The following is a 14,022-nucleotide window of genomic DNA, read 5'->3' as shown; positions in this document are numbered from 1 at the left end:
AAGGGCAATAACTCCAACATGGCTTAACAGATTAAAACCAAAATTTGACCAGAGATAGATTTCATAATGCTGAACACCTTTATCCATGTCAGATCTTAGCTTAACCTAAAGGTTTTGGAGATATATGCAAAAAACTATTGTCTGACCCCTATGTTCTATTTTTAGTAAGGAACATTCATACCAAGTTTGGTTCTAATTAGTCAAGCAGTTTCAGAGGAGAAGAGTTTTGTATAATTGTTAACGACAATGACGGACACCAAGTGATGGCGATAGCTCACGTGGCCTTTGGCCAAATGAGCTAAAAATGAAAATCTGTCATAACCAGATTTTTTTCAAGTCTCATCATATCTGTGTAATTGTATTTTAAACCTTGGTGATCTGTCTAAATGGAACTATTTCTAAAGTTGCAAAGTTTATACAGGTTTATCTGTACTATGACACCACAATTATACTAATAATGTTTTATCAACTTCTTGATATTATTGTCACTGTACACTATCATTGTGGCTTAATTTTACAGACCACCTACTTCCTGACACTTATAAAGACTAATACTACAACATACTTCATGATACTCATAAGGACCAATACTACACTATCATTGTTGCTGGATTTTACAGACAATCTACTTCCTGATACTTACAAAGATTAATATCACAACCTACTTCCTGATAGTTATAAGGACCAATACTACACTATCATTGTTGCTGGATTTTACAGACCATCTACTTCCTAACATAGGTGTAGGAAGCAAAAACTTATTGGTACTGTTTTTGATATAGGGACACTAGGCCTTATCACAAAAAAGTGAAAATTATTGGTACAGCATACTGTACCTGTCAAAAGACCATTTAAATTTCTCCTGAAGCATCTGAGATATAGATATTTTTCAACTGCCTATATTGGGAAAAAGTGGGGGAAATCTTTCCTGCCATTTTTCCATAGTGCATTTCAACTTAATTTGACCTATCAATATCTTAAAAAGGCAAACTTTACAAACACTTTGATGGTTTTGAAGTCATGAGGTATAAATACTTAATGCAATAAAATCTCTACTTTTTTTTTTCTTCATGTACCATACTTTACACTCATTTTACCAGATTCTTAGAAAGAGAAGTACTTAAATCAAAGAAGTGCTTAAATTAAAGCACTTTCATTTTTCTTTGAGAAAAGAAGATTTAAAAAAAAAAAATTATCAATAATGTTACAAAATATTAAGAAAATTTTAGTCAAATATGATGACCTGCAGTTCATGTCATCTACTCAACTCCTAATGATAAAAAAAAATTTAACTTAAAATAGCATTATTATTGCTACTCAGTGATTTCTGGACAAACATAGGATTTTCCAAGGACTCACACACTGGACATAAAGGTCAAGGAGCATTAAGCAATGAAAATTGCCTAAAGATATCAACTTTATTGTTATGACATAAAAGTTGTTCATAACACAGAAAAATATATAAATATAAGAAAAATTTATATTTTGTGGCATTATTTCATTGTTATGATGTCATAATGATGCAACAGTTTTACCTCATTTAGCAAAAACTGCTGAGAATTGTACATTTTGTTGCTTTTTCAAACATATTAACATCCTGATAAACAATGTCCACACCCAAGAAACAACTTTACGTTTTCACATATGATATACTATGTGACTATGAATGCATTAACCACTTCAGAAGTTGTTTATAAAATGTGAACACCATTTCTTTACCAAAAATATGACCAGAAAGTGACAAAAAGTACAAAATTCAACAGATTATCAGAATACTGCTAAACTTCAAAGAATTTTCATGTCTTTTAAATGCAAGAATTATCAAAAGTCTTAATGTTTCCTCATTTGTGATATATTCAAATCTCCAAATTCACAATTAAATCATTCAATGCTTTATGATTAATTTTCAGTTGAATTTTAGGCCAATAAGACCCTTTATTGACCCTTCTCCTTTCTAAAGTTACCCTTATATTCTGTAATAATTACTCTATGATTTGCTACAGAGAATTAGTAAGTTAAAGTGTGGCATGTTTATATTCATGGCCAGATTGGAATTTTGTCAAAATATCTTCAAAATGATGGACAAAATAAAAAGAAACTTACCAGTAAGTCTTGTAACCCAGGAAATTATGAATAAAACACTACAGAACAGAACAATTAATACCACACTGGCTTTTTAATTTTTGCTTGCATGGAGTTATGAAAAATTTATGAGATCACTTAATGCTTCAAGATTGCCATTTTATCACCTATAATAGCCATTGACATACTCCATTAGGGCACAAGATTTTAGGAACATACATTGCAAAGTCATTATAAAGTATGAATAATTTACACAGGAAAGTCAAGCTCCTATTTCAAGAACAGTTACTCTCCATTAATCTAATTAAGTAAAAAAAAAAGTGATGCATGCAAAACAGAGTACATATAATTTGAATTTTCTGGACCAAGATTTACTAACGAGTAAAATAATGGAGAATTAACGTCATCAGTAAGGTCCCATAGGTCTGATAAATAAAGATTTAGTGCTCAAAATTTGCATTTTTTATTTCCAAATCACTTCTTACTGACTAAGACAGAACCATGACTATACCCTGAGAAATTCCAATGAACTTTGACCTATAATAATCCTTTAAATCATGCTGTACAGCTGCGGACATTTGCAAATGAAATTTTTTCAGTTGGTTCAAATTTATCCACTAAGTAAAATATGGTAGCTAATTACAATTACGTCTCAATCAGGTTTTGAAATATTGCTTACAAGTACTTCTTCAAAACTAATTGTGCAGCATGATACTATCAACATGCAAGGCTTAAAAATATCCATATTCTGAAATAAACAAAAACTGTACTCACTACACTTAAACTTTCAGCACTGATAAAATGGAAGTTATCAGGTTTTAGTGCTAAATAATTATATATTGAGTTTTTAAGTAATTATTTTATGTTTCATATGTTCTCAAAATTACATGGGGTTGCCAATCATATTGTAAGGTACATGTAGAAATAGGATGTGAATCAAATCTTTACTTCTTGATTTGTTTTTTCAAATGACAATTTTATGTTGGTGAAAGATATCTTAAGGAACTGACAAGACCAACTTTAAAAAATTGACATAGAAACACATTTTCTGTAGTGCTGAATATATTTTTCAGTTCAATAAGGTACTATGTCAGGTTGTCAACCTCTGACATTATCAATACATGATACAATAATACAACATCAGTAGCCTTCAAACATCTACATCTATAAAGGGAAATAACCTATAGTAAAGAACAGATATGTTTTATTACCTCTGTAGCTTAGAATTCCATTAAGTTTTGATGAAACTTTTCCATTAGGCGTAACAGATTATTGATGAATTTCTTTGTTTACAACAGTTTATTATCTTATAATAATGACTAAGCTTTTTGAAAATTGGAAGCTGAGACAGAAAAATTAAAAAATGATGAAACAAGGAAGTGGTCTGTAAATTGTGTCATCAGAATTAAACAAGAGGTAAGTGAAGCTTAATGAGCTAATGAAATCACAGACACAAATGGTTTCAACGACTCCGTCTTCTATTCCTTGAGTGTCAGTATTCTTATAAAAAATTGTATTTTTGTCAGTTTCTAGGCATATTTATCGAAAATATCAAGAAGAAAATACATCATATAATACAAGTAAATAGTCGACTCAGGTACAATGGTATGACAGTGAAATAATCTAATTGTCAAATTAACTCTTTAAGCAAATGGCTAAAACGAAAGTTTTGTAGTCTAAAATTACATATTTTGATAAATGAAGACATATCAAAGTGAACATTTGCCACCTTTTATTTTTTTGGACCTTTTTTTACAATGAAATTTTTCCAATTACTGTTCACAGAATATTAACTAATACTATGAGATGGCTAGATTTTTAGAAAGATAAACTTCTATAAAAAATAGTTACCATATTGTGGGAAATTTTTAGCACTAATTTTGGCGTATTTTAGCGGTCTGCCTTAAATGCCAAAATAAATTATGCAAAATATTTATTCTGGGCTTCAGTACTCTGTGTATCACTCAGCATCTGCCAAAATTAGAAAGCAAAATTATTCCTATACCTTTTTTCCTAAAAAATCACAAAATTTTACACCTGTCATACTGCATCATACCTATTATATTTTTTTTTTCAAATATACCAATGTCAATAACCTCATACTCATTTGCATGTAAAGGTACCATGACAGGTCCTGTGGGAGCCAGTAAGTGTTCTAATTGCCCTCTTGGAAAATTTTGTGCATCCCATCCCCTTTTCAAAATATCGGTCTCCGTACTTGAGGCAGCTTTAACTAGCTGCATGACTACAAGTCTTTTTTTACAACTACAGTTGTTCTCAAATATTTAAACTCAGGCTATTTATTCCTTTAATCACAATTCCCTTTTATTAACCACAAGCCTAGCAGATGTAAACAGAAAGACCACATATTATTGTATTTCCTCAGACCCACAGAGTACGAAATAGCAATAAAGTATTACTCAGTTAAAGCCAGTTTGAAATAAAGAAAATCATAATCTCATTGGATTTCCATAAAACTTCCAATTATATAAGTCCTGCATCAGAAATGGAATTATAGTTCTAGCAATGTTCTCATCAACAAAGGATATGTAGAGATCTAATTAGGATATTACTTATTAACTCCTTTATCTGGTATTTTATATAGGATTACGCTGTCCTAGTTTACATCGTGTATAACATCGTTACAGGAAAGGATGAAGCATTAAGTTTGTATCATAGTCTGTATGCAAGACATAACTGACAGTGAGGATTTTGGGAGGTTTTTGGGGTTATAGCAAAATAAGGTTTTTTTTTTTCAATTTTGCTTTAGGAATGGCATACATTTATATATGTTAACATGGTTAAAGGAAAAAATCAGGGACATTGTGGCTAGTATGGCAGGTACTGCAAGAACAGAACTAATAATTTTATTTGGTGTGGCATGCATTACCCAAAATTTCTGTAAAAACTGTACCAAACATGATATTTTACTAATTCGGCAGTCTCAATCAATTTTGGGCTGCTACACCACTGAGAATGATGCAAGATCATTTTATTGTCAATGTACAAGGGCAGGATTTTATATCAGAAAGGAGAGGTTGGCATGATAGAATAAAATGGCAAAGGAGAATACAGCATGAACTTTTTTTAACAAATGCTTTTTCTACTGTATATTGTTTTGGGAACCAAACTTTAAATCCTGGTCTGGTAATATAGATCCTTTCATAGCATTTAAGACTTTTTATCAACTTTTTTTCTCCAACATTGTCCATTAGATAGATTCTACTCCAATCATTCTGATACGTAATACTCTGGTAGATTCTACTTCAATCATTCTGATACGTAACACTCAGATTGATTTTGTATCATTCTGGTCATACCTTCCAGTTTTTTCTTAGAAATTCCACATTTTTCTAGAAATACTTCATGGCAGACTTGTTTAACAAATAATGTTAATGTAAAAAAAAAAATTAGTATGTAAGCTATAAAGTATCTAGCCTTCAAGTTAACCAATGAAGTTCAACCTTATAAGGAACCATTGTTTTTCCTTTGTAGGAGTAGTAGTATCAACATATCAAAGCTAATTACAAATGGCTTCAGATTTCAATACAGATATCTTAGATTAAACTTAATAGCATCTCAGAAATTCTCCTTTGGAAACATAGTTCCTTACAGAACTGACTATGGTTTGGAGAGACTACCACACAACAGTTGTAATTTCAGATAATAATATGTTACAGTAGAATCTGTTTTATCAAAACCATTAATAAACTTAAAAAACAAACTTAAGTGCCACTAAATGGAGGAATAATCAATTATGGGGAATCAATGGGCAAAAAAAAAACATTTGGAAACATATTAACTGATGCACATCAGGAAATACAACTAGAAACAAATATTGATTAATATTGATTAATTAGGTAATCACGATATGGTCACGAATGTCATACTATAATGTCTGGATTGAGATCTTCCTATATATTTGATTCTAGTGCTACTAATGAGAGTGTAACTCCTTGAAACACATGTACAGCATATCCAAAATTGTAATATTAATAATATAGGTAATTTGTGTATTTCAAGCCGAACACCAACTGTTTTTCCCTAGATTCTCAGTTCCAATGCATTTCTAACCTCTTAAAACTGAACACATGCCTAAACCCTACAAACCACCATCCAACACGGTATCTGTTCAGAAAGGTTTCAGTTTAGTGTAATATATAAATATCCATTTAAGTTGCAATGTATTGTTGAGTCTCTTCTGAGACCCTGGTCTCGATTTCATAAAAAGTCGTAAGTGTAAAGTTGATCATAAGTAATGACGTCATAAACTAAAATAGCATTGTGATGTCATGATTGACGATCAATTTCACACTTACAACTTTTTGTGAAACCAACGCCTGAGGACTAAGGGCTAATACAACTGGCCAAGAATCATTAAAATGGAAAATACAAAAAAAAAAACATGAATGTGATATGTATACATTAACTGCAAACATCCATAATATGATTGTATAATGTACTGTTAATAACTATTTACACCTTCTAATGTTTTTTACTTCCTTGTTTTTCAGTCTAGGATTCGCAGACCAATTTCAAGTTTGTGTTGTATTAGTGTACTGTAGGTTAAATAAAAATATGTGACAGACATGACCACCGTGAACATGATTAATTTAATGAAACCATTCTTGATACTTAGCTCACAATGTACTCTGGGGTATGCAAGCTGGGACTTTAGACATGACTTATGTAACGAAACCATTCTTGATACCTGACTGACAATGTATTCTGGGGTACATAAGCTGGGACTTTAGACATGACTTATGTAATGAAACCATTCTTGCTACCTGAATGACAATGTACTCTAGGGTATGTTAGCCTGGACTTTAGACATGACTATTGTAATGAAACCATTCTTGGTAGTTAGCTGACAATGTACTCTGGGGTATGCAAGCTGGGACTTTAGACATGATTAATGTAATGAAACCATTCCTGATACATGACTGACAATATACTCTGGGGTATGTAAGCTGGGACTTTAGACATGACTTATGTAATGAAACCATTCTTGGTACTTAGCTGACAATGTACTCCGGGGTATGTAAGCTGGGACTTTAGACATGATTAATGTAATGAAACCATTCTTGGTACATAGCTGACAATGTACTCCGGGGTATGTAAGCTGGGACTTTAGACATGATTAATGTAATGAAACCAATCTTGGTACATAGCTGACAATGTACTCCGGGGTATGTAAGCTGGGACTTTAGACATGACTAATGTAATGAAACCATTCTTGATACCTGACTGACAATGTTCTCAGGGGTATACAGGCTGGGACTTTAGATGGGACTATAAGACCAATTTTAATACAAAAATACTAGAAGTCCACATGACCACTCCATCTTTTGTACAATATTTATTTGTAAATTACCAGGATGATAAAACATTAAAGGTTTTCTCAACTGAAAAAAAAGCACAAATTTCAAGTAAGTTAAAACATTAGTATTCAATCAGCTCATCCCATAATGAGTAAAATATTGCTACCACTATTTTGTAATCACATATTCCCCCCCCCCCCAAAAAAAAAAAAACAAAAACAAAAAAAAACTGCAAATTAGATATAATAAAGGAACACACTAATAAATAATTGAGCACAAAATATTTCGATTGTAGATTACACTCTAGCTTGCACATTAGTTAATCGAATTGTGCATCAATATTTTAGCTCGTGTTGACTTTTATCACCAAATTATGTCTTGCATCCTAATCACTGTCTAATGTAGAGGAAACTGAGGCAGTCAAGGCGCCAACCAAAATGAATAATTAAGAATGTGAATTATAGTTCTCAGTACCACTACATAAATAAACATCTGTGTATGAGTGGAAACAGTTTATTCATGAGACATAATATTTTTTATATCAAAGAATTGACATGAGAGACCATGGGAAAGACTTTCTTCCATATAATTAATCAGCTACATCCTAACTGCATGGACTATGTACTGGTATGTACAACTTAGCAATCGAAGAAAGAGCCACAAGGGGTCACATGTGAAACGGACTCTTAAATTTGGTATTCTATATTCCACCAATCAAGTTAATTGTAATTAACAAGCAAGAGTTTCTTCTAATTAAAATGAGTAAACTAATATTACTAAATCAAATCACATTGATGCAAACATTCTACCTGCTACCGTAAATTGGGATATTTAGGACGGAGATTTATTTTGGTTTATTTTGCACCTCTCTGAAAAGAGCCAAAATTAAAAACACCAAAATATAATACATGCTATAATTTGGACAGCCAATATATACTGGTGAGTTGGTAGGTAAAGATGAAAGCAAGTTTAATGATTATATTAACAGATACTGTTTTCAGAAAATCCTAGCGAGCTCTTTGTTTACAATTCTTCCTTAATTTGAAAGCGCTAAACTGGAACACTATTCACTCTAAATACAATAAAATTAGTCACCCCTAAATTAAACATGCATATTTTGATAGAAAACCACCAAAAATAACCCGATGCAAAAATATCCCAGTTTATGGTATAAAGTTCCTATATCTTCAACCAAATCCAAAAAAGAAACTATATGGCATTTCATAGTAACAGATATTGAAAGCATATAGATAAGATACCCTACCTTCTAAAAATGCAAAGGTCTTCCAAAGAATTCCAAAAGTTTGCCAGTGATAACATAATTAAGTCAAAATTTGAACGGACTTACAATGATTAAATCATTCTACTGAACTTTATAATGTATATAATAGTTCACAGTTCATTGCTTAATTCATGTCATAAAAGCAATTAAAAACATAAGGGCAATTTTTTATGTTAATAATAGTTTATGTTAGAATCAGGCAGTGGGGGTACGTCTAAAGTTATCAGAACTTTTATTGATTGACAATAGTGGAGGAAAGCCTGGTTAAAGAGAGAATATTAATGACAGTATAAATTTAAAACATAAATGGTAGGAAAATTTGACAGAGCATTCTGACCATTTTTTAATGACTAAAGATCTTTACAATTCTGGACCTGTATGTATGGTTAAGTGTAAAATATTGTAGACAAATTGAATTTCAGCAATAACCAGATATCTGTGAGCCAAATGCACATGAAAATATCCTGCATCCTATCCTAAGAATATACATTTTAACCAAATGGAAAATATCCAAACAGAAACTTGCAAATCTTTTGTTTGCAATTTTTTTTATGTATCACTGCCACTATAGAACCTGCCTGTTTTTAAGATGGACCTGATCTTTTGTTAAAAGCTAAAAGCCAATTTTGATTTGATGAAGTCAGGCAAGAACTTTGACTTATTACTTAATAACAGCACTGAACTGGGATGGCTGTAGTAGGATTTGTTACAACATGGGGTCTGGAAACCTAAGGAAAATAATAGAGGTTTATAATTCTAATGTAATTTTATTGTATTAATTTTATAATCTATATTGCAAAGAACAGAAAATGTCAAGCATACAAAAAAAAAAAAAAAAGTTTTTATTCTTACAACTTCCCTAAAGAAAGTTAAAATTGGATTATTCTGCTTTAAAAGAAATGGAGATTTTCATTACATTACATTAATAGACAGAAAGCAACTAAATCTGATGACAAAACTAAATGTGCCCATTTATAATGACAAGGATTAGGATATACTTACTGATAAAAACATCAATGAGTTCAAGATGTTTCCCTTAAACAGATTTTGATTGGTGATCAAGACAAAGATGTGTAAAAAGAATTGACACTATTTACAACTTATCAAGCAGAAGTTCCATACCAAATTTTAAATCATTCTCATGAACATTTCACATGTTTCAACTTACTGAAAATTGAAGAATTCAAGAATTTAAACAAAGGTATCAGTAAACAGCAAGATGATGTGTTATGGAGACTTCAATCGCATACACTGCACATGTGTAATAGGATTTAAATTACATATACAACTAATGTGTAATGGGGTTTTATGTCACACACACACACACACATGCAATGATACAACCGCAGTGATCGACCCTTAACAGTTGGGGCAAGTGTGGACACAATACCGGGGTATTAGTTTTTGACACTTAAGCATAGGGACTTACAGTTCATTTTGGATACAACAACTGGTTTACACACAATATAGCACAAAATTTGAAATTTACACATAATAAAAAATTTTCAAGATCTGACCTAAAATTAGAAAGTTGATGTTTGGGGAGAGGCTACTTTTATGCGGTTGTATGATAATAATTTCAACAAAATTTACTTCAATCCTTGTAAAAATTATATAAATACATTTTTCATGTACTTTTAGAGTGAATCCTGTCTAAACCAAACCTCTTTTGCAACAAGAGGAATTGTTCAGTAAGTCAAATGGTATGTTAACACAGGTAAATAATAATAAATACAAAATGGGGATATAATTAAGTATCAGTCCAGCTAAGAATCATGCAAAATGTGATTCATGGGTGAAAAGCCTACATATTTTTGTTTTTGATATTTTGTTTAAATTGCTATAGTAAACAGGAATTAACATTCAATTTTTCAAATAACCTGTGTTCTTAGGTCAAATTAAAATAATATAGAATGCACTGGAATTTTCAAAAGTAAGGGAGATAACTCTGTAAATGACACTGTAATACAATGGAAACAATTGGATTTTTCATGTGGATTAGCTTCTAAGAGCAGACAGATTGGAATGCATAAATATCATAATATCAACCCATAAAGCAACTTTTAAAACAAAAATAAAAGTATGTAGCCTTTTTTTAGGTGTATCACATTTTACAAAATTTGCATGATTCTTACAAAGACTGCTACTTGAGTGGATGTTTGGTTTGTACAGGTTTTTGGTACATTCAGGCCTAGGTTTCATAAAAATAAATCTCCAATTGAGATTATGAAACCTGGCTCAGGTCTTCGTTAAGACAGTTTTTACTGTATTTTCTTTATTGTCATTGTGTGCTCTGGAATACCAGAGAAGTTAAATTAAGCTTGGTCACGAATACAGTTGTTATTTACTGTGTTTTAATTTTTTGTCATTGTTTGCCTTGGAATAAGAAGCAGTAAAATTGTGTCAAGCTACTTTGTAATACTGTTTCTATATTCTACACACAACATGAATGCAAAAAGCAGATAATTGGGAGCTTATTGAATTGCCCACATCAAGGTCAACGAACTCCTCAATCTTTTAGGTTGCCCCTGGACAAATCTGATACAATGACAATTTTTGTCTGGTTTTGTATATCATACAACTTGTGAAAAAAGGAAGTTAAGGTAAGAAAATAATGGGATAAATATATTGCAGTGATTAATTACAACAGACCCAACTGAAAAAGGCCTTCAGCAAAGTCAGATTATGATTAAAAATATGAAGCACATCACAAGGACATCTATTCTAAAATACTCATCATCTAATTACATTAATAGTAAAAGGAAAACTTGGACAGAAACTGTGAGCAAAGCTAATTTTGTGATATCTCCTTCCTAGAAACCATATACGAAACCTAATAAGTCATTTAGACGTATCAACAAAACAGGAGGTGTACAACCGCATCATGTAATTTAAAGAATGTGTGCAAGTTTCATCACACTCATTTAGCAATTTCTGGGAAGTTGTGAATTAGGCCTGAGGACAGAGAAAAGGACGGACACCATGATCACTATTTCTGAAAGGGGGGGGGGGTAGAAAAACAAAAGAAAAATCATTTTACGGCAGAAAAACCTGAAATGTATTCTTTACTTACTCACTAATTTACTCTGTTTATGCTAGAGTTTAATTTACACAGGATAAAAATTCTTTTAAAAAAAATAAAATGACTTTTCAGATAATTGATATGGTCCATTTTAGATGGTTTCTGTGTTTACTCATGGTCCATTTTTTCGTTTATTCAGGGACTATTACAGACAGGATTTAAGGTCAATATTGAGTAGAAATTTTGTAGACAATTCAGAGTTTAGCTTACAAAGGTTATTAATGTATTCAGAATCTGGTTTACACAGGTTTGACTGTATTTTGTAGGTCTCATGCCAAAAAAGTAATAAGACAGTTTATAACATTAACATACATGTATATCTATAGTTTTGCTGCCATGCTTTGAAATCAACACCAAAGGACAATGAACACGAGATCAACATGTTTTTATAGTATTTGCAATATATAACATTTATCCAATTGCTACTTAAATTATTTAAGGAATGACTGTTATATTTTTTCGGTCTATGAAGAAAAAACTTAAATCAAGTGGTGCACACTAAATAACTTGCATTGCAGGTTATTTTCAAGTATGTACCTTGGGTATCAAGCTCATTTCAAATAGACCCAGTTTCATAAAAAATCCCAAAAAAATTTAAACAAATCCTTGAGTTTTATTTCAAATCTCCAATTCCAAATGATTTGATTGGTTGAAATTTGAGCAGAGGTAGGATTTAAGGATAATCTCAATTTGAGATTCATTATGAAATGAGGCTTACTGGTCACATTACATCAACAATTAATATAGTATTATTGAGTAAAGTTTTACATAGTGGCTCAGTCATTGGTTTGAGGGTAGCCATATTGGACTGAGGCTACCCAAGGATCAATAACTCAGCCAATATGGAAAATCTTACTCAATATGGATTTTAATCATGCCTATATGACGTATTGGACAGCTAAATCCTGTATTGGAGGGCTAAATCCTATATTTGCACATTTGTATTCTGTATTGTATTGGCAGTTTTAATAATATTTAGGTTAATAGTTGGAAGTAAGTCAATAATTATGAATATGACCAAACTTATGTGTTTGATATTGTTAAGTATGTCCATATCTTGTTCTTTAATATAGAAATAGGATTTATTATTCCACATTTATTCCTCCATTTTATTATTAGAGATTTGCACTTTTACACAACTGAGACTAAACATTAGACAATATTTCTTTCTTTATCAATATTATGTAATTCCTTATATTTTTTTACATGTTTTAGTATTAAATAAGTTTAGCAAAAAATATATAACCACAGAGCTGAGGATCTGCTGAACATACAAATGAATTACTCACAGCATTAAATGATGACTATTACATAATCCCTAAAATTACCAATACAAAAACATTGCAGGAAGTAAACAGTAACAAAAGTACATTATAACTAATCCAAACTTAGAAAAATGTTCCTGCCATTACATGTGTGCCAAATTCGTAGAAAAAGAGACATAAATTCCTGTATAAAAATACAGAGAAACCTGTCAATAAGGAACCCAAAATAAACCATAAACCTATCTAAACTAAACACTTAATGAAGTACTTATACACTGATTTTTTATTTAATTTGAACCTTGGTAAATCCAACACCTGAACAAAATAAAAAAAAATAAAGTCCAAAGGAGGTTTGGATATGATAGGCTTCATTGCACATGTAAAACTGTTCTAAAGGGGAATTATGCTCCTTCCACCACATGTGTACCAATTATCCAGACCAATGTTCCTGACAGTATGCATATTTCTTTCTAGTAATCTAAAACTGAATTATGTTTCATGAGAATCCAGCAAGAAATAATGGAGATGTTGCAGATTTGGACTGAGGGTTACACAGACTGCATTTAACATTAATCTATGCAAACTCTACATCTCCTAAAAATAACCAGGCAAAACAATCTATTTACAGAAGAGGTAGTATGCATTATCGTGATTAGAAGATCTCAACATCATTTCATGAAAAAATCCAATTCTGATATGATGTGCTACAAAGCTATTTAGACCATATCCATGGTAAAGAAAGTGATAAACACATAACCAACATTTCATGCAACACATAGGCTGCGTCTGTTTAAAAATATGATGAAAGTCATATTAAAATTGAAATTAATCACGGAAACTCCATTTTATCATTGTATTACCATGGGCTGGTTATTTATGTTGTAATTTAACCCCTTACTATCACTTGTGCTTAAACAATGTGACATAAATAGTCAGCCCATGGTAAAGCAAGGATAAAAACAGAGTTTCTGTGAATTATTTCTTATGTAA

General features: G+C 31.3%; 1 protein-coding gene across 7 annotated transcripts in view; it reads right to left on the bottom strand.

The window, feature by feature from the left end:
* The window catches only part of LOC148607808 (calcium/calmodulin-dependent protein kinase kinase 1-like), a 91,866-nt gene that overhangs the window by 38,931 nt on the left and 38,913 nt on the right, over window positions 1–14,022 (bottom strand). Inside the window, exon 1 of one of the 7 annotated variants that reach the window (XM_088544184.1) lies at window positions 8,668–8,762. The exons of the other annotated variants lie outside the window; for them this stretch is intronic. Within the exon in view, the coding sequence (XP_088400310.1) occupies window positions 8,668–8,723 (56 nt within the window). The 5' untranslated portion in view covers window positions 8,724–8,762. Of the gene's footprint in view, window positions 1–8,667; window positions 8,763–14,022 lie in introns of those variants that run through there. 7 annotated transcript variants of the gene reach the window in all.

The sequence above is a fragment of the Perna viridis genome, chromosome 9 (assembly GCF_037379345.1).
Source record: "Perna viridis isolate PV_CMFRI_1.1 ecotype Kerala chromosome 9, ASM3737934v1, whole genome shotgun sequence".
Lineage (NCBI taxonomy): Eukaryota > Metazoa > Mollusca > Bivalvia > Mytilida > Mytilidae > Perna > Perna viridis.
The sequence above is the reverse complement of the archived record's forward strand: the minus strand, read 5'-3'. Positions and strand labels throughout refer to the sequence as shown.